The sequence below is a fragment of the Barbus barbus genome (assembly GCF_936440315.1).
Source record: "Barbus barbus genome assembly, chromosome: 20".
NCBI classification, from domain to species: domain Eukaryota; kingdom Metazoa; phylum Chordata; class Actinopteri; order Cypriniformes; family Cyprinidae; genus Barbus; species Barbus barbus.
In genome coordinates this window covers 3220268-3240678 of record NC_136748.1, presented here as the reverse complement: position 1 = coordinate 3240678, position 20411 = coordinate 3220268, and the positions used below count along the sequence as shown (strand labels likewise).

The window sequence follows — 20411 nt, the reverse complement described above, 5'->3', positions numbered from 1 at the left end:
GGCATGTACATAAAATCCACCTACAACGGGCTTCATGTCATCACTGGCACCACTGAACATGTGAGTAAGGGCTCCAATGACGAAAGCCTTTGATTCATCACATTTCGCTTTTTGATGCCAATGGCTGAGTTAAATTTAGCCTCTGTGTGCACACCATGTTCAGTCTAAATTAAGAAAATAATGGAAAGTAGATGGGACTTCTCTCGGTTTACAGACTGAACAGTGTTTGTGAGGGCTAAAGATGTCAGGTTTGCATTCCTAAGTAATGCATGGAGCTTTACAGCTCTGAAACATATTAAATAGCATGTAAAGATGACGCTTCTGTTAATTTGAACAACAGCTCTCTTGCTTGTGATATTGCTTAATCATTGCCAATCGTCAGATTTGGTGTTTGTCACATTTTTGTGGTCCCAGGGGTCCCAACCTGTAACCTTTGAACAGGTTAATTAATTTGCTTTAGTCAGTTTTTAACAACAGATATTCCAGACAATGATGTCTAAATCACATAACACTTCTCTGGAACTACATTCCCAAGAGTCAAGAGATGATTCATCCGCCCCAAACCAGTTGATGATTAATTACAGTTTGTTCATCACTCTTGCTTGTAATTTTATTGTTTATTTTTAAACAATAAAACAAAAACATCTCAAGCTTGTATTTAAGCAATATCACATGCACTGCTGTTGTACTGAATTTTAGACTGTGTTTCAGCCATCAGCACAAGTCTGCAGTTAATGATAGCCATTCTTATATTCAGTCCAACAGTACAACTTTTATGTGACCGTTCATTGAATAAGAATTTAATATCAAGTAACTTATGCTTTAGACCCAATTTGGACCCAATGAAAATCCAAATGATGCTTCCAAGCTAATCTCGAGATTACCACCAAAGGCATGACAATGAGGTACAGTAGATGGATAAAGAGATTTCTTTATGCTTTTTTGATGGCAGGGTAGAAGCGTCATGACAATATTGAAATAATGACGGAGGGACATGAAATTTGCAGTTAAGTGAGTTCTGTTGATTCAGTAGCCTGATCTCTGTCCGTTCATTTAGAGAAAGATTCATCAGAAAGATGTGTCAGACTGATTCACACTGGCAACTCCTCAATTCATGAGTCTTTTTGTACAATTCATTAACGCTGTGGCTTTGGTAATCACACTCGTGATGTTCGTGGTCAAAACTGACCATAATTGTATAATAACTTTATTTTAATGAAATTAATGTTCTGTATTTCATTTTAATAATGTTTATATACTTACTGTATGTGTTACTGAACAATATTCACATCTAAATTATGGACCATTTATTTCTGTATAAAATGTAAATATGGATGCCTGTATGGCTCTATTTATAAATATATAAAAGGCTGTTGATTCCCTAGTTATTTAGAACAGTTTTTCAGACACAAACTTATTGCAAAAATGATCAAAACAGTCACACCAGTGTGCGTATCTACTTGACACTCTTGATGTTTAGACTAGAGTTTCAAACCTTCACTTTTTATGCATTGTAGATGGTACATGAAAAAAAAAAAAATTGTATTTTCATATTTTTTACCTATATCCCTTTCTTTCCTATGGCAGTCAATTTGGACTGACCCATAGGAAAAATGTATTGCTCAGTGGTTGCTTTTCCTAAGCTCAGGAGACTTAGATTCTCATATATCTCTCATTTTAGTATCAACAACATTTCAGATGTTTCTCCTAAAATTCCTCAGGAGAAATAGAAGTAGTCACAAATGAGACAAGAAATATTTGAGAAAAAAAGAGCTGAGAATGTGGTGGAAGAAACATAGAATATATTTTTATTGTCTTGCTGCAATCTCTATGAAGGCTCCATTATAGGAATATTTTATTGCTCGGTGGTTGCTATTTCTAACCTCAGGAGACTTAGTTGTGATTCTCATGTATTTCTCATTTTAGTCTCAACAGTGTCTCAGATGTTTCTCCTTAAAATCCTTAGGAGAAATAAAAGTAGACACTACTGAGACATGAGAAAGTTATGAAAGAAAGGAATCCAAAATGACAATGGGAGAGAAACGTGTGAGAAACTTGGGAGATCTCTTTATTGTCTTGTTATCTCTTGCAAGACTCCATTATAGAAATGTTGTACTGCTCAGAGGGTGCTTGGTTTATTGCAATGGGGTTTGTCACCTTTAATGGTCAGGACAGTAGGAGTAGAGACAGGAAACAATTGGACAGTTGAGAATTGAACAGGAAAGTACCTTTAGCTGAGATTTAACCCATGCTGTCTGAGGTGCAGTTGTGCCTTCACGTCAGTGTGCTGCCCACAAGGCTATGCCTCTGACAGAGGTTTCTCTACGCTCAGTATACTAAGAGATGATTCTCTTATATGTCTCATTGAGATATCAGCGTTGTCTTAAGATGTCTTCAGTTTTATTTTAGGAGAAACATTAAAACGTTTTGTCTTTGCTTGAAATGGTATGGATAAATGACATTGAAGCTAACCAGAGAGGGAAGAAAAATTAAATAAAAGAGATCTCTTTACAGAAGACAAATTTGAGAAATCGAGAGTCTCTAGACTAGGAGAAAAATCTGAGCACAGTCTGTGATGTTGTTGAGATCTCTTCTAAAGCTTTAAAAGAGACAAATGTGAGCGATCCAGAGTCTCTAGCTAAAGAGAAAAATCTGAGCACAGTGTTTGATGTTGTTGAGATCTCTTCTAAAGCTTTAAAGGAGACCATTGTGAGAGTGAGAGCAAAAATCTCCATTCAATCTTAAAGTAAACTCATTCATGTCTAGGACTCATTCATCGATCTCACTTTAGATTTTTCTTTCCTATGGGGAGAACCACAGAAGTGATTTTTTTTGTGTGTGTGAATCGGACTACACCGGTTGCCCTGTTCATTTGTTTTTTTTGTGCAGCCCTTGAATAGCAGGCCTGCGAAAATGGTGCGGTGCAGAAACATTGTTTTCGTTTTTTTCATTTTTCCGATGAGTATGAATATTGTTGTACTGTCTATATAATATAGAATATTGTCTATATTGTACTGTATATGACTTTGGTGCAAGGAAGTACAGAAACATAAAATTAAATATTTTAATTATTTGTGTAGCATGTGTATCATATCATGTACATAGTTTTTTAGAAGACATGCTATTTTACTTTAAATTTCTTGTTTTGGTTTATTTACATTTTACTTATGTAGAGATGTGGTAGCTATTTATATTTCTGCTTGTGGTGATGCCTTTTTATGAATCCATAGCATGTACTTAAATTTTCCCACCATTATGAATGTAGATTTGATTTATTAGTTACAATTGTACCAATTTTTAAGCATTCTTTTTTGTATTTATTTAGTGAGGGAGGGTGGGATTTTGGGACAAATTGTTTAAATGGTTTTGACAGACACGTCAATATTTCAAGAAAACAAATACTCATAGAATTTCCCCTGTAGTCCCCAGCAGATATGACACGCAAGATCCATGCTGGAGATGAAGTCATCCAAGTCAATCAGCAGACAGTGGTATGTATGTCTGCACACAATTTCTTTGTATTAAACAGTGGTACATTAATTGTACGCTTTCAATCACACTAAACCCTTTTTTATCTGTAAATTTGGGTATTGAATAAAATATGTGTTTTGCAGTTGTTCACCACTCCATCTGCTATTTTGCATGAATTTCTCACTGATTTGTACAGTGCTGCCTTAGATTTAGTTTGGAACCTCGTTCACTTTGGGAACATAATCTGAAGAGCCTGTGTCTGTATTAACAGAATGCTTTTGGGAAGTACTTAAGGGCTTGTGCTTGTTTGCTCCAGGTGGGTTGGCAGCTGAAGAACCTGGTGGCTAAGCTGAGAGAGGACCCTAAAAGTGTGGTGCTTCTTTTAAAGAAAAGGCCCACAGGAACCTCAGGATTTACCCCAGCACCTCTCAAAAACATGCGCTGGAAACCGCCCGTGCCTCAGGTGTGTCAATTCTAACAGTCATCAACTCTTAGATGATCATAGAAGTGAACTGAATAGTTTTTTTGTTTTTGTTTTTCAGACTGTAAAATTGTTAATCAAAGACAGCATGTATTATGTATTTCTATTAATAATTTTATGTAACCATATTTTAACACTATATGGCCAAACATGTGGACACATCTTCAAAAAAATATTTTTTTAAATTAACATGAAATTTGGAAATAGATATTGAATCAGGTATTTTGTCCATACAATGTTATATGTAAGTCCAATGTAATATGCCAGTGTTTCAGTCTCATAAATTTTAACTAACTGAATCTTGCTTGTTTCACAGCTATCCATATTTTAACCATGTTAATACCTTTATACTGAATACATTTTTATTGTTATAACAATAAATGTTAGTGCTGATTCTAAGCAAATTGGATATATGCATTTTGAAAGTATTTAAAATAAAATTTTAATAAAATTAAAATTACAAAATTTAAAGTAGATGCAAATAGTAAATATTAAACTACACCATGATTGTGGCTGAGTGTAAAAATCTTGTTTAATTTATGTATTATTGACAAATATGCATGACATGAAGTTTATTTGTTTATGTTAAAATTGTAATCCAAATGGATGGGAATTTTATAGTCAAGTAAGTAACTTTTTTTTTTTTTGCTAAAGTTTTTACAAAATCACACAACATCACAATATTGTTTGAACAAAGTGCGTTGGTATCGGTTTATAAATCTTAAATTATACTTTGCTGTGAATGCTTAAAAATGAGTATGTCATTTTCAGGTATATTCAGTGACCCCAAAAAGTATTTCAACATTTTGGAGTCACACCAATGTCTAAAACTGTTTGAACAATAGATCTATTGTTTGTTTTATCATTGTGTGTTATATACATAGCTGCATTAATACATCAGATTGCATTTTGTCACTCTATTTAGTATATATTTGGCTTTTTATTTGTGGAGAGATGTTTTGAAAGGGTGAATGAAGTACAAATGGTTTTCCTTGTGTTCTACAGAGCTCCACGTCTCCTAGTAAAAGTCAGTCAGACAATTCTGCCAAACTCGGCTGTACAAAGGACAAGTCAGCCATACTGGACCTGTACATCCCTCCACCTCCATCAGTGCCTTACACACCACGGTGAGACTGGTTGCTGTTGTCACCAAGAAAACCTCTGTGAATGTTCTCTTGTAACATGTAGAAGTGAAATACCTTGTAAATATTACGGTATTTTAGTCATGGTAAATATTCCGTTCATGGGATGTAGTACAATGGTGTTACTATCTGACTATCAGATGGTACCAATGTAGTACTGATTGTAGGATTCTCACTTTTCCATTGCATTTCTGAACAATTCCAAAGCTAAAATAATAGTTTACCTAAAAAATGAATGATTAAAAACATCACAATAATCCACAAGTAATTCACACCACTCCAGTCCATCAGTTAACAGTTTGTGAAGCTGTGTCTGTTTAAGCAATAGCTCCATCATTAAGATGTTTTTTAAGTTTAAACGAGTCCTTGTCACAGAAGGTCTGAAGATGAAGATGTAACAATGCAAAGCTTTTTTATTAAACAAGACACAAACAAGTGTAACAGTGTGTACTCAAACACAAACAGCAACCGAAAACTGAAGAGTGAACTAGAGCAGCTTAAATACAGGGTAGTTGAGGGAACTAATAACTAATACATGGAGGGAAATTAGAATAAAAGGACAACAAACGGAAAGTCCATGATAATGAAACTAACTATACAGAACCATTTTTTTATTTTTTTTATTTATCCTTTATTTTACCAGGATAGTCCCTCTGAGATGCAAAATCTCTTCTTCCAGGGAGTCCTGGCCAAAATGGCTGCACAAAATGTTTCATAATAAAACAATTACAAACACATAAAACAAACAAACAGTTTGCCCTACATTCAGGTGATTACAAATACATAACACAAAAAGAAGAAGAAAAAAAAAATGTACTCATAGCAAGTACATGTTTCCTTTAGAGTATTTTTTATTTATTTAAAGAGTGTTTCCAGCATAATAACCCTCTGCAACTCGTTCCATAACGAGGGAGCAAAAAAAAGACAAAGCAGTTTTGCCGAGCTCTGAATATACTCTTGGAACATTTAAAAGAAGTTTAGCAGAAGATCTAGTGCTGTAATTACAAGTGTAAAAGGATAAAAGACTGCAGATATACATTGGTAATTTACCTAACAATGCCTTAGCGATAAACAACAGCATATGCACTTTCCTTCTTTGAAACAAAGAGGACCATCCCACCAATTCATACAATATACAATGATGAGTGCGTGAAGAGGCACTCGTCACAAAACGTAAAGCAGCATGGTATACATAGTCCAAATTTTTAAGTGAAGATAAACCGGCATGCATATAGATCACATCAACATAAATTTCTTGCTTCAAAAGGAAAACATTTCTTTAAGTGAAAAAAGAACACTAAATTTTAGTTTAAGCTTTATTTAAAGTTTTTCAATATGTACATAAAATCCCAATTTGTCATCCAACCATATACCCAAGTAATTGTAGCAATTTACTCTTTCAATAGATTCTCCTTGTAAAGTTAAAATACAATGATCTGTTTCAGATGCGGCAACGAGTGAAAAGCATGTATTTTGTTTTATTTGAGATTAAAATTTTAAGTTGGACAATGACAGTTGCAGTAGCTGAAAAGATTCTTGCAAGAGCTCTATGGCTTGATTCACCGAATGTGCTACTGTGTAAATAATTGTCATATATATAAATGAACTCTAGCTGAGGCTATCCCACGACCAATATCATTAATATAAATAGAAAAAAAACTGGTGCTAAAATAGAACCCTGTGGAACACCTTTTATCATTTTTTATTTCAGTTTATATTTCAGTCAAATGCTTTAGAGAGATCTACAAATAATGCTGCACAAATAATTACTATTCAATCATTTAACAATATCATCTGTAACAATAAAACTTTATTTTCAGTTAAGAACTGTTTCACTTGATCATTAACAAAAGATTCAAATACTTTTGCCAACACAGACAACCTACAAACTGATCGATAGTTATCCAAATTAGATGGGTCACCACCTTTTAACAAAGGGAGAACCAGTGCTGATTTCCATGCACGAGGAATAACACTTGAAGTTAAACTCAAGTTAAAAAATAAGCGATGGGCTCTGTTATAAGATCTGCCGAAATTCTTAAAAAATAAGGTTCTATTTTATCAGACCCTTCTGATTTTTGAATATCCAAATTTGATAGAACTTTATGAACTTGTGTAGCTAAAATGGGAGTAAAACTGAACAACTGAGTAGTATAACACCACATTTTCTTTTTCCCTTACATTACTATAGTTGTGGGTTACTCCCGCCAAAATAAAATGGCTGTTAAAAGCATTTACAGTGTTCTCTTTATCTTTAATTATACTCTTATTTAATTTCAAATAATCAGGTAGCTTGGTAGAGGTTTTTTGACCAGAAACTGATTTGGTCAATTTCCAAAACGGATCTTTAATATTCTCATTTATCATATTTAAATAATCACATTTAGAGCTTTTTACTAATTTTGTACAATTGTTCCTTATTGTTCTGTAATTAATCCAGTCCATGTGATTATTAGTTTTCTTTGCTTTAGCCCATGCAGCATCTCTTTTTTTAAATACGTGAAGCTATGGACTCATTAAACCAGGGATTATCTCTATTTCTCACTCTAAATCTTTTATAAGGTGCATGTTTATCACATATAGTCAAGAAAGTGCTTTTAAAATGCTCCCAGGCTAAATCAACATTATTATAAATATCTTGCAAAAAAAGCTTGCTCATTAAAATATTTAAATTGTCGTTTGAAAATAAAATGAGATTTACCCTTTGGAATCCTACAGTTTCTCATACAAACCACAGGACAATGATCACTAACATCGTTACAAAAAACACCTGCTGCAGAAAATTTACGAGGAGCATTAGTTAAAACGACATCAAGTAACGTGGATTTAGTTGGATCTTTGTGATTTAACCGTGTGGGTAAATTTATCAATTGCTCCAAACAAAAAGAGTCACAAATACTTTTGAAAGGATCAGATATATGTGAAAACCAGTCCCAGTTTAAGTTTAACCATGACAGTCCGCTATCCAAAATATTGCGTTTTCCAGTGTAAAAGTGAACTCTTCTGAATCAAGAGTGAAATATGCACATATCCAGCATCATTTGAAGCGAAAACAGTCCAAAACAGCTCTAAACAAATATGTTGGTGGATAGGAATGGACAAAAAAGGATGGACTTTTTCAATGGCGTTATGGATTATGGGGACTCTGAATGGATTTTGGCCAGAAGCGATGGCTTAAAGTAAAAAAAAAAATCATCTTTGGGTGAACTATTTCTTTAAACATGATTCTGTGTTTTTAATCATTCCTGCTGATTAAACAAGCTTTTGTCCTCTGTTACAGGGAAGTACGGAATAGCTCATACACCAGCCTTAATATCAGACCTAAAGGCTCAGAGTCCCCGAACTCCTTCCTGGACCTGGAGAGCCACCAGCACTTCACCAATGACAAATTGTCTGTTCAACCACTTGAGGTCAACGTACAGATGCGTCCAAGAGGAAGATCCTCATCACAAGGTCATTATTTCAGAAAAATGTCAGATTTAAACATTTCTGATTCACATTCATCCATTTTCTTTCTTCATCATTGCAGTGTAGCTTAAATTGAAATTTTTGTTTACATTGAGTTTGACTGTTTTACATGAATGGTGCACACAGGTAAACCACGACCTCTGTCAATGCCTTCGGATACATGTTTGAGCGTGGCAGACCTGTATGCAAAGCCCCGGACACAGGGACGGAAAGGTACATAACATCTTCACACCGATCCAGTTTAACCACTTCAGAGGCCTCAGAGATGACAAAAAGTCATTTAGACTTCAGTTTGTAAAATCCAGAAAAAGGTGCACAGTAATGCTCTTACAATCCAATGTATGTAACACTCAAACATAAATGTGTTCTAACCAAAATTCAAAGTTATAATCCAGTCTTGTTCATTATCAAAATAAAATACAGTTAAAGAAACATAAAAAGTTACACTTTCCTCTCAAAATGCAATTTCATATGAATAGCGTTTTTTTTACAATGCACCAAATATTTTTAAATATCTTGAAAAATTACTTTAATGTCTTTAAACCGTTAACAGTTTAATTTTACTGTTTAATTTTAAACCATTTTTTTTTTATTTTTAATAAAATATTATTATTATTATTATTATTGGCAAAGAAAAAGTTTTTAAAATAATGTTTTTAACCGGTATTTTTTGTACTCAAACCGGTTTCGGAACGGTAATAATACAGAGGAACGCAGGAAAAGAAACGTTAAAATATCGATTCTGCTCAGAGTGAACCGATTTATTCATTTCGTTTTCAAGCCCTGCCTAAGACAGTAAAGACTTTTATATTGTTACAAAAAATCTATTTCACATAAATGCTGTTTTTTTTTTTTTTTTTCATGCTGAAAAAATGGTAATGTTTACCACAGAAGTATGAAGCAGCAAAAGCTGTTTTCAACAATGATAATAATAACTGTTTATTGGGCAGCAAATCATCATATTAGAATGATATCTGAAAAACACTAAAGACTGGAGTAATTCAGCTTTGAATTATATTACAGTATATTACATTTGAAAATATATAAAAAACAGACACTTTCAACTGTAATAATATTTCACAGTAGTACTGTTTTACTGTATTTTTGATTAAATAAATGCAGCTTTGGTGAGTGTGACTTTCAAAAATGTAAAAAATCTTACAGACCCCCAAATTTTGAAATGGTAGTGTTTATATAACTCCACTTTTACTTTGGAAACGCTTAAACATAAGTACATCTGCCTAGAAAACAGCCCATTTTTACAGACCGTATGATTGCTAAGAAATTTGTTCTAGGGATTTGAAAACATCTGCACTTACATGCATCTTTTAATCTTGTGGTCTAGGTGAAGATCTTCTGTACAGATACCTAAGCAACGAACGCATACCAACTATCGTTGAGGAGGCCCCGGGCCCAGGCTCGTCTCACAAGTTCACAGCCGAAAGACCCGCTTGTGGGACCGACTACTCACGGAACAACCGATTCCTTGTCAATGCGGATCTACACAACAGCGCCACCATACCTTATCAAGAGGACTTAGTCAAAAAGACCCCCATGACATTCACCCCCAAACGCCCCCCCGCGGAGACCTCGCTACTGGTCAGTTGGATCACACGGCTTAAGCTATTGACTCACTAATGTCAGCTTGCCTTCACCCTTTGTCCAGCTGTGTGCGGTGACTATTTTCTCATGTACTTCATGCTTTCACTCTCCTCTTGGGGTATTTCTTTGTGCCTCTTATTTGTCTACATTACCACTTGACTAGATTGCCTAGAATGTGTCTAAAATGACTAGAATTTAACCTCAGAAATGTATGTTTGGAAACACCTGGGCAAAAATGAGATGCATTTCAGAAATAATGACTTGTACACTTGTATTAATTTGCATATTAAGCCACTTGAAAATGTATATCTACCTCAGCTATTTCCACTGTGGAATCCTTAAAATTCAAAGCATTTATGGAACAAAAATTCCTGTCATTTTTCCCATTCCTACTAAACCCCATGTCTTTCCAAACAGATTAGTCAACTAATTTCTAATTAGAGAAACAAATGCATCCTGTTGTTTCTCTTGTCCTTTTGCGTTGGATGTAAAACCTTCAATAGATGTATTTGGAGGGTTCAACAAACTTTGTTTTTAAGGTTTCTAGGAGTTTCATTATGGTTACAGTTTACGGTTTTCTTTGTGTGTTAAGAGTATGTCTTTTGAGTAAGTTATTTTTGTGTTACACCAAAGGAATGAATTTTTGATCTTTTACATTTGTGGTACTGTGCTTTGTATTTGTGGTACGTTACAATGGGTACATTAGGAATATGTTTATTGCATTTTGAAAACATTTTTTTTTCCTTATTTTTTTATCAAAGGTATAGTTTACTCAAACAGGAATTCTGACATCATTTACTCACCCTGTGTTGTTTATACTTTGCAGGTTGTCCAAACTTTAATTTTCTGTACCATAAATTGAATTTTTAGGTTATTAAAAAAAAACTACTCAGACGTTGTTCAAAAAATCTCATTTTGTGTTCCACAAAATAAGGAAAATATGAACGGTTTTGAATTAAGGGTAAATAAATTGGCAGCTTGTCACTGTAAAATCTATGCTTTTTAGCCATTGCTGATGTCAAATCATTTTTGATTGAGGAATTGTGGTAACAGGTTCATACAGTAGGGTGACCACTGCCAGATAAATGGAAACAAATATTACAAATAAGATTGAGCACTGTATAAATAACAATTATTTCATGGTTAAACTACAACATCAGATGTAATGTTTTCACTGAATGCTGGGTTTTATAACAGTATTTTGCATTTCTGGATTATGCAGAAGGGATTGTGTCATATTAACTACTGGTCTAAGATGGTTTTTCCTCCACATTTACTCTTTTGTACCACATTAGTTGCTTCTTTCCATTAAAGCTGCTGTTCCAGATGTTTTTGTATTGTCTTCACTGAATTATCTGGTTGTCTTCATTAAAATGATGCAGATGCAAGTTAGTAACCGGTAATATTTACCGATTTAAAAACTCTATAGATAAGTGGACCAAGAGAAAGTTGATTTGTATGCAGAAAGTTGATTTGTATGAAATCATGTTCATGACATACAGCTGTTTGGTGACATTTGTCCCAAGATGTACTCATCTTAAACATACAGTAAGAATTGAGTGGCATGGTACAACTTATGGTACATTTTACAATAAATTAAAAATAAAACAACTTCAAAAAAAGTATTAACAATTGCCAATAATTGCTCCTTCTTAAGGCAGCTTTACAGCTTTGTATTTTTAAACACTGTGAATGACTTCACAAAACTAGGGTGTAGTTTTCTCTTATTCCTATTCCTTTCCTTTTACATAAAGATTTTACAATCTTTCTAGCTGTTTCTGTGTTCTTCCTATTTCTATCATTCCAACTTACCCTAATAATTTCACTTAATGTTTCATTCATACTGACCTCTTCAATGTTCCCACATTTGTTGCTTTGCCCTCACAAAATCTGAAATCTGCTTGTTGCTCAATGCAATGTACTTTATTGAAGAAATGCATTGATCCCTGCTGAGTAAAGGAACAAATAAGCAATGGGCACAGGCTTTGCGTGGAATGTAAATTTACTCATATTATATTATATTGTGCATGAATATTAATTATATGGTGTTCTGTGACTGATACATGGGAATATAACACGTTTTTGCTTAAACACTGTAGTCTGATCATATCTTTTGTCTTAACTCTTTTTTTTTTTTTATCTGATGTATACAATAATTAGTCTGTAAGCTGTAGCTTTTGACATAGTATCACCACCAGGGTGCCCATCCACTTGAACTCATTGTTCAAGAAGAAACAGAATGAAATGTTGAAGTAGAGCACAGCACAGTGGTCTTGCCCATGCTGAAGCATATATTAACTGTTCTCTGTCCTACCACAGGATGCTGACTGGACCTCTAGCAATGCATTCATCAACAGGTGGGTGCAGAACTTAACGGCACTCGCAGCATCCGCAGAGTAGTGCGCATTCACTCTCAGCCAAAACAAAAGCACAGGAAGAATCTCAGCCCAGATAGTTTTATATTTATATTATATTTTCCCTGCCAGGATGCGAGATGCTCTGTGGACTTTCTGCTCCTTTGTGTATATTTATAGCAAGCAATAGTGTGGTGACATCATGGTTTAAATTCAGCGAGCACCAAAAATAGAGACAACCCCATGATCTGGATCACTTACAGTACCATTATGTGTAGAGGTAGTAAATAATTTCATATTTTGAAAAATTAAATTTAGTTTGTAACTGCAGTTTAAAACCAAAGCAGGAATTGTGGTAATACTTGACAATAAGGCTTGTTAACATTGTTAGTCACATATTAACCTGTCACTAGTCATTTTAATGTTTACTAATTTATTTATTTTTTAAATCTGTTAACATTAATTGATGCACTATGAACTTGCATAAGCAAACAACGGACAATTGTATTTTCGTAAGCAAAACAAAGGAAATTAAAGAAAGAAAGAAAGAATATTGCTAGTTCATGATGGCTAAGGCATTAATTAATGGTAATGAATGGGACATTATTATAAAATGTTAAAAATATTTACTTGTTGAAGACAAAGAAAGCACAGTGAAAAAAAGATTGGTATTGGGATTGTTCCATATGGAAATAAAAACAGGACTGATATAAACACTGTTGGTCGCATGTCGTGGGACTGAAGTGGTGGGATTTCTCTAAATAGAGATGACTAAAGCCTTCATTGTTTTCACAGCCTTTTCTCTTATAATTGTTTTCCCTTAGTGCAAAACACAAACTATTAAATATAATAAAATACAAAAATATGAATTCAAATTTGAAGTAGCACCTAAATAGAAAACATGTTTTAGGCACTCGTTTGTGGATGCTAAACAGAGTGCAATGCAAAGGAACAGAATGCAAGGGTCTGACTATCCTAAAAATGCAGTGCAAAAACAGCAAGACAATTGACAACAACATCCTTCTGATGCATGTTTTCATGTTTTCACCAATTAGAAATACCTTAGACAGAATGCAAGTATGTGTTCTGTGCGATGGCCCCAAGTCTGCCACAAAAAGATGACCTTGACTGTAAAATAACTCCATGTGGGAATATTGTTCAGGGGCTCTGTGTCTGTCTCTCCAGTGTCAGTGTTGAAAACTTATTTGGTGCCACTAAAACTATTGAAATTATCATTTTTAATCGTTTGACAGTCTAACTAATGATGCACCCATTCAGTACTGATGGCTTTCTTTGGGCTGCATTATATTTAACGTATGTAAAAGCTGTAAACATTTTGAAAAGGCTCGCAAAATGCATCAATCTTTAAATAGATAAATAAATAAAAAACAGAGAGGAGACAATCAAATATCTAGAACTATACGATTGAAAAATGTATTTTAAGTTTATAATGAGAATGTGCTCAGAACTACCTTTGGAGTTCATCTGTGCAAATGAATTTCATACACCAAGTGATTTTTCCACTTTATGTATCTTTACCCTGTTTCAGTATTATTGCTTTAGCTTCAGACATAGCTTATTGTGCCATGCCTGTTCCTACATTAAATCTGTTGTCATCTCTTCAGCAGGTACAGCAACGGTGCCATGCGGTCCTGGTCATTCTCTCAAGCGGTAAGAACCACTTCTATTGTTACGGGGCTGACGAGACGTGAGACGTGCGGATCCATATGCAAAGCTTTATTATTAAACATGGTCAGAAACAGGCAGGGTCAGACAGTGGCAAACAGGTATGGCAAGGGCAAGACACAGCAATCCGTGGAACAAGCGTGGGTCAACGATCGGCGAACAGTATCCAAAGGGGCAAGGCAGAGAGATAATCCAGAGTCGAGAGCAATAAGTCCAAACGGGGAGCGAACAGAGTCCAAACGGCAGAGGCAAAGGGTAAATCCAGGAAACAAGAGCAGGGTCAAACACGGCAGGAAAACAAGGCAAGACTAAGGCTAAGACAATGACTATGGCTCTGTAGAGTTGCTATCGCTATGCGAGTGATAAACGCTAACAATACAGGAACACAACAGAAACACGGAATGGCAGGGTAAAGCAGCTAGCGCTAAGTGAGCACTAAACACAGATCAATACTCGGCCCTGAGCAAGAGCAAGTCCCAGGCTTATATGGTGTGTGGTGGTGATTGAAATGATAATCAGGTGTGTGTGATGTGTGAATGGTGACAGCTGTGATCTGTGCAATGGATTGTGGGAACTGTAGTCCAGTGTGCTGTGTAGTGTAAGAGTCAATGTGGTGAGTGAGTGACATCTGGTGGCGAGTTAACGGAAGAGCATGGCCAGGATTCGTGACATCTATAAAGTATTTAATTTAATTTAATTTAATTTAATTTAATTTAATTTTTATTTTATTTTATTTTATTTTATTTTATTTTATTTTATTTTATTTTATTTTATTTTATTTTATTTTATTTTATTTTATTTTATTTTATTTTATTTTATTTTATTTTATTTTATTTTATTTTATTTTATTTTATTTTATTTTATTTTATTTTATTTACAGACAGGGAGCTGCAACTCTGTGCAGACAAGTGAATTATTTTGACTTTATCCAATGATAGAACACTACAGTATCAAAAATATTTGTATTCTGGTTTTATATAAAACATGTCCAAACTCACTCAAGTTAATACAAACTGCAGTCATTGTACTCCATGCACAATGCACGTTTATCAAAACTGTCCTTCTCTAATTTGAAAAAATCACACACACACTTATTATTACTGCTCTTATATCAGCACAGTGACTAGTGTTAGTCTTCTCACACTTTTTGCACTATTCTCTTAACTAGCTTTTTTGCTGACATTTTGGTTCATTCATGATTATTGCAAACAGTTGTAGCAGAGACTACACAACACACGGCTGAGAGTACAAGAGCGCAGGTCTCTGTCGCAGGAGTTCACCTCTATTTCATGTGAACACCATTCATCATTAACAGCTGAATGTGTAGATGAAGACATAATCAGCTTCCATGTGATCGTGTTTATGGTTCTGCTTGTGTAGAATAAGAAGTAGAGGATGTTTTGAAATGTTTATTGCGTAAGCAGAAGTCCTTTTTTCTCTAAAATGATTTGGCTGTGGCCTTAACCACTTAATTTTAAGTGTGGTAGGAGGACAGTTACATGCCATTTCAGAGTATAAAAACAGATGGTCAGACACTCCACCCGGTCAAGTCTGGTGAACAGGTAAAACAGATAATGTATTCATAGATTATTATATACAGGTACTGTAATGGAACAGCGTTATCAACTGCAGGCTGAAGATCTTAAAAATGTCTCTTCTAAGTAATCATCTAAACAAATTGAATTCTAAATGTTTTTATTTTTTCATAAATAGACAGCAGATTTTGACACCTAAGTCATATTTTTCATGTCACTTATAAAACAGTGCAGTACAGATTGTAGCCTGTATTATTGTTTATGATGGCTAATGGTTTATAAGTCGAGAAGGTATGGCGTTTCACACGTTTTATGGCAACAAGTTTTAAAGATCAGGCATAAAGAAGTCTACACTGCATCGTAGAAAATATTATTTTCATAGTTTCTGCCATTCTGTTATACCTGAAAGAGGAACATGAGCAGTTTGAGGAAATGGAGCTATATGTTTCGTTTTGCGTGTGTCTTTTCCACCCACAGTTTCAATGTTAGGTCAGTAAACTCTTCTACTCTTTTTCTTGGTTCCTCTGTTGTGAATAAATTTTTTCTCTCATATTAATAAAGCAGGGATATATGTATGGTTGTGACATTTTGAAGCGTTTCCATGCCATGCCAGTGTAATGTTTTTGTTTTAATGATTATGTTCAGCTTTTTCTGGCATACACTACAGTGCAGTTATTCAGTTCTGTTAGGACCACTATTGTCAATATAACTTACGATTAGCATGCATTTTAGGTTGGAGGAATGGTTCTGTTCTGGGCAAACGCTCCCTGCCCATCCACGCAGCCTAGCATGGATAGGAGCAGGGAGAGCAGAATACCCCCCGAACCAACCATATACTGAACCCCCCAACCAAAATGCTGATAGCAATCTAACTGAATGCCTTACGGATGGAGAGTGGCGACGAAGGGGTGCTCTTATGCTATGAGCAGGTAGGAAGAGCAGCTTGCTCCTTACCGGAGGAGTGTAGCAGCAAAGAGGTGCTCTTCTTAATAACAGCCAAGAAGAGCAGCAAGCCACTTTTTAATGCAACCTGAAATTAAGATGCGGAATCCACTAGATTTCAGCCGGGTTGCCAGTTGTAGCAAATACTGCGTACTGCAGCCGTAGAGCAAGCAATGACAGGTTTAACGATTGCAGATTCTGCCTAGCCTAAGCTTAGCATCCTTAACACGGCATATAACTCAATAATTCAAGTCATGTTTATGCAGGTTATTGCTTCCCATGATATTAGCGTTCGCTGACATACATGTCCTCTATCTGATAACCCGCATTAGTGTAGTAGACAATCCTTACCAATACTCTCGAAGCTTATGCAACAGTGTGTAGCTTGCTTAAGCACGGCATGTTGCAGTAGTCAGACTTAAAGAAATAGCATTACCAATAACCAGATGCCCCACAGAAGCAAGCATATATCAAGATAATTAGATGGCCTTAAACAATAGCTTAATATTAGCTTCTTGCTGTCGCAAGTTTACCCGGATACCAGCACTGCAGAAACACCCGATAGCCTAAGCAACGGCAGGTCTAGCAACGATATGATACTGGACACTAGATAAGCCTTAACAAGCAGGCAAAATGTCTATATCAATTGTGAGGAGCCATGCTCGCTCAGATCGCTTTCAGTCTATCGGCTTGACAAACAACACAGCGAATTCGCTTTAAGTTCACAACTGAATCTGGTAAGATACTCTGTGGGAATTATGTTGAAAATCCTGATTGAACACTTCCTATGGAGATGGAATATGCCGTCTATTAGTTCCTGAGCGAAGCGATAGCTGCTGAATAACGACTGAAGGGACCTTATGAAGGGAATTATTATTGGTGTCGTGATTCTATAGGTAGACGTCGATCAGCTGAGTGTCAGCTGATGCGAGCTTGACTAACATGGCCTGCCAGAAGTACCGCTATGCTCCATTTCTTAACTCCAATGCTGATTAGAAATTTACCTCTGGATCAGACGTGGCTATTGAGCTAGCCGGCCTTACCGCCCACTGAGCTAACAGAACAGCTGACTCGGGTAAGAAGATCGGTGGAGGCTTGTGTATTTACACCAACAACTCTTGGTGTACAAATGTCACTCTAGTTGGAAGACTCTGTTGCCCTGACGTGGAGTTCATGCTGCTTAAATGTAGACCATTTTATCCCCCAAGATAATTTTCTGTTGTGTATATCTGTGCTGTGTATATCCCTCCAGACGCTAATGCGAAACTGGCTCTAGCACAGCTACACGACAGCATTAATAACAGCCTGGCTGTACACCCAGACAGTATCTTTATAGCAGTGGGGGATTTTAATCATGCTGACTTAAAGGCTGTATTTCACAAATTCCACCCTAATGTGAACTGTGCTACCAGAGGAGATAAAACGCTGGACCAGGTGTATACCAATGTGACAAATGCTTACAAAGTCCAGGCATATCCTCATCTGGGTTTGAGTGATCACATCTCACTCATCCTCGGTATACACCTATTATTAAGACTGCCAGGCCCATCGCGAAGCCAGTTAGAACATGGCCTAAAATGCTATCCCTGAGCTACAGGACTTCTTCCACCATACAAACTGGGATGTTTTCAGAGACCTGGAATTACTAACACGCAAGGCCCTTGATGAGTACACCACCACAGTGATGGACTATATCAGTTTCTGTGTAGACAGGGTTATATCCTGGAAGCTGATCCATGTCTTTCCTAACCAAAAACCATGGATGACACATGAGGTTCGGCTGCTGATTAAAGCCAGAGATGCTGAATATAGGTCTGGGGACAGTGGGGCTTACAGCACAGCCAGGAGTGCTCTCAGAATGGGCATCAAGTCTGCTAAACTGGATTACAAAAGGCGGATTGAAGCCCACTTTAACACCTCAACAAACTCCCGGCAGGTGTGGGAGGGTATTAGGGCAATATCGGACTACAAGGGAAAAACATCTGCCTCTGTGAGTAGTGCTTCCACCCTAGCAGAGGAATTAAACCTGTTTTATGCCAGTTTTGAGAGGGAGAACAAGGACACTTTGTTGCCCCACCTGCCCTCCAACGACAACACTGCACCTGTCCTGAGCCTTCATGAAGTGAGACTCTGCCTTAGCAACATCAACCCCAGGAAGGCATCTGGTCCAGACGGAGTGCTGGGCCGGGTGCTAAAGGACTGTGCGGCCTAGCTGGCAGACGTCCTCACAACCATCTTCAACCTGTTGCTGTCCAAGTCATGGTCCCAGCATGTTTTTAAGCAGCCACAATCATTCCTGTCCCCAAACAAGCCAATGTCGCATGCCTGAATGACTACAGGTCTGTGGCACTCACACCGATCCCTGCAAAGTGCCTGGAACGGCTGGTCATGAAACACAAAAAAAAGGCCTTACCACCTGCTCTCGACCAGTACCAGTTTGCATACAGGAAGAACAGATCACCGGAGGATGCTATTGCCATTGTGCTTCACATACTTCTAAAACACCTGGTGCACAAAAACACCTATGCTAAGCTGCTTTTCGTTGACTTTAGTTCGGCTTTTAATACAATCCGGCCAAACACACTCCTGCTGAAACTGAGCAACCTTGGATTGAACAACGTATTATGTAACTGGTAGAGTTGGGGTACTCGAACTCGGACTCGTGTTGTTAAAGTGTGTTAAATGGTGAAGGCTGTGCTAGATATACACCAACAGCCTCATCATGTTGATCCTCTGACTGGAGGGATCTGGAGAGAGGAGCAGGTGTAGTGGATATGACAGTGCTGTGTTCTCGTGGAGCCTGTGGTGACCTGCAGTATGCCTCTCTCAGACGGCATATGCTGGGAGAAGCAAACACAAGTTTAGATCACATTCACTGCTGGCCATGCTTTTCCACTTGGCCGCCATCACATCTGCGTCTCCATTAGGAGTGAAAGCCGTGGTCCAGTAGAGGTGCTTCATAACAGCTGGCCTCCTCTGCTTCAGATCTTCACACTCCCATCTCCCAAAGCCTTAAAAACACACAACATGACAAAAAAAAATTACCAATTAGCTGTGCAAACAATGTCACTAAGCTGTCACTAGACTTGATGGTAATAATATTAGCAAAATGAGGTTACCAGTTATGCCTTCTCATACGGTAACGTTTTTACACGGTTTTAAATATATAACGATATTGCAAATGCTTACAAACTAGCTTCGGTGCTTTACAACAACTTATACACATCTCGTTGTGTAATTATTTAAATAATTATGTTCACTGATTTGGTAGTTAACAAAATATTAAAAAAACAAGACTTACGGTGCACAGTTGACATTTTCGTGGAGCTGCATCTCAGCCGGATCCGTGAGCATCATGTCTCCCGCCGGCGGCCGAACACAGGCGGACCAGGACCCGATGCACCGAAGGAACCGCACCGAGTCTCACTAAATTCTTGCTTCAGCATCTCATGTGAAACTCATATCGCCTGGATGATAATCCTCCGGTGTAAAGTGATCGTTAAGTTACACACCACCGCGGTGTTTGAAGCAGATGCATTAGTGAAGTCCAGTCTCTTCACCTGCACTAACGCACCAAGGCCCAGAAGATACCGTCCTATTTCTTGTTAGGAAACCTGTGGACTCGATGTCCTGACAGGCTGGAGTTTGTGCAACCTCCACAAACACAATAATTTACCATGAACTCGACCGGACTCGACTCGGACTCGAACATTAAAGACTTGGACTTGAG

At 36.7% G+C, this 20411-nt stretch overlaps 1 protein-coding gene across 1 annotated transcript in view; it reads left to right on the top strand.

The window, feature by feature from the left end:
- Positions 1-20411, top strand: part of LOC306886488 (connector enhancer of kinase suppressor of ras 3-like) — a 71649-nt gene that overhangs the window by 36738 nt on the left and 14500 nt on the right. The window contains exons 7-15 of the mRNA XM_079443626.1: positions 1-60; positions 3423-3491; positions 3788-3934; positions 4958-5079; positions 8375-8547; positions 8689-8775; positions 9908-10161; positions 12484-12521; positions 14144-14189. Of these exons, the coding sequence (XP_079299752.1) occupies positions 1-60; positions 3423-3491; positions 3788-3934; positions 4958-5079; positions 8375-8547; positions 8689-8775; positions 9908-10161; positions 12484-12521; positions 14144-14189 (996 nt within the window). The remainder of the gene's footprint in view (positions 61-3422; positions 3492-3787; positions 3935-4957; positions 5080-8374; positions 8548-8688; positions 8776-9907; positions 10162-12483; positions 12522-14143; positions 14190-20411) is intronic.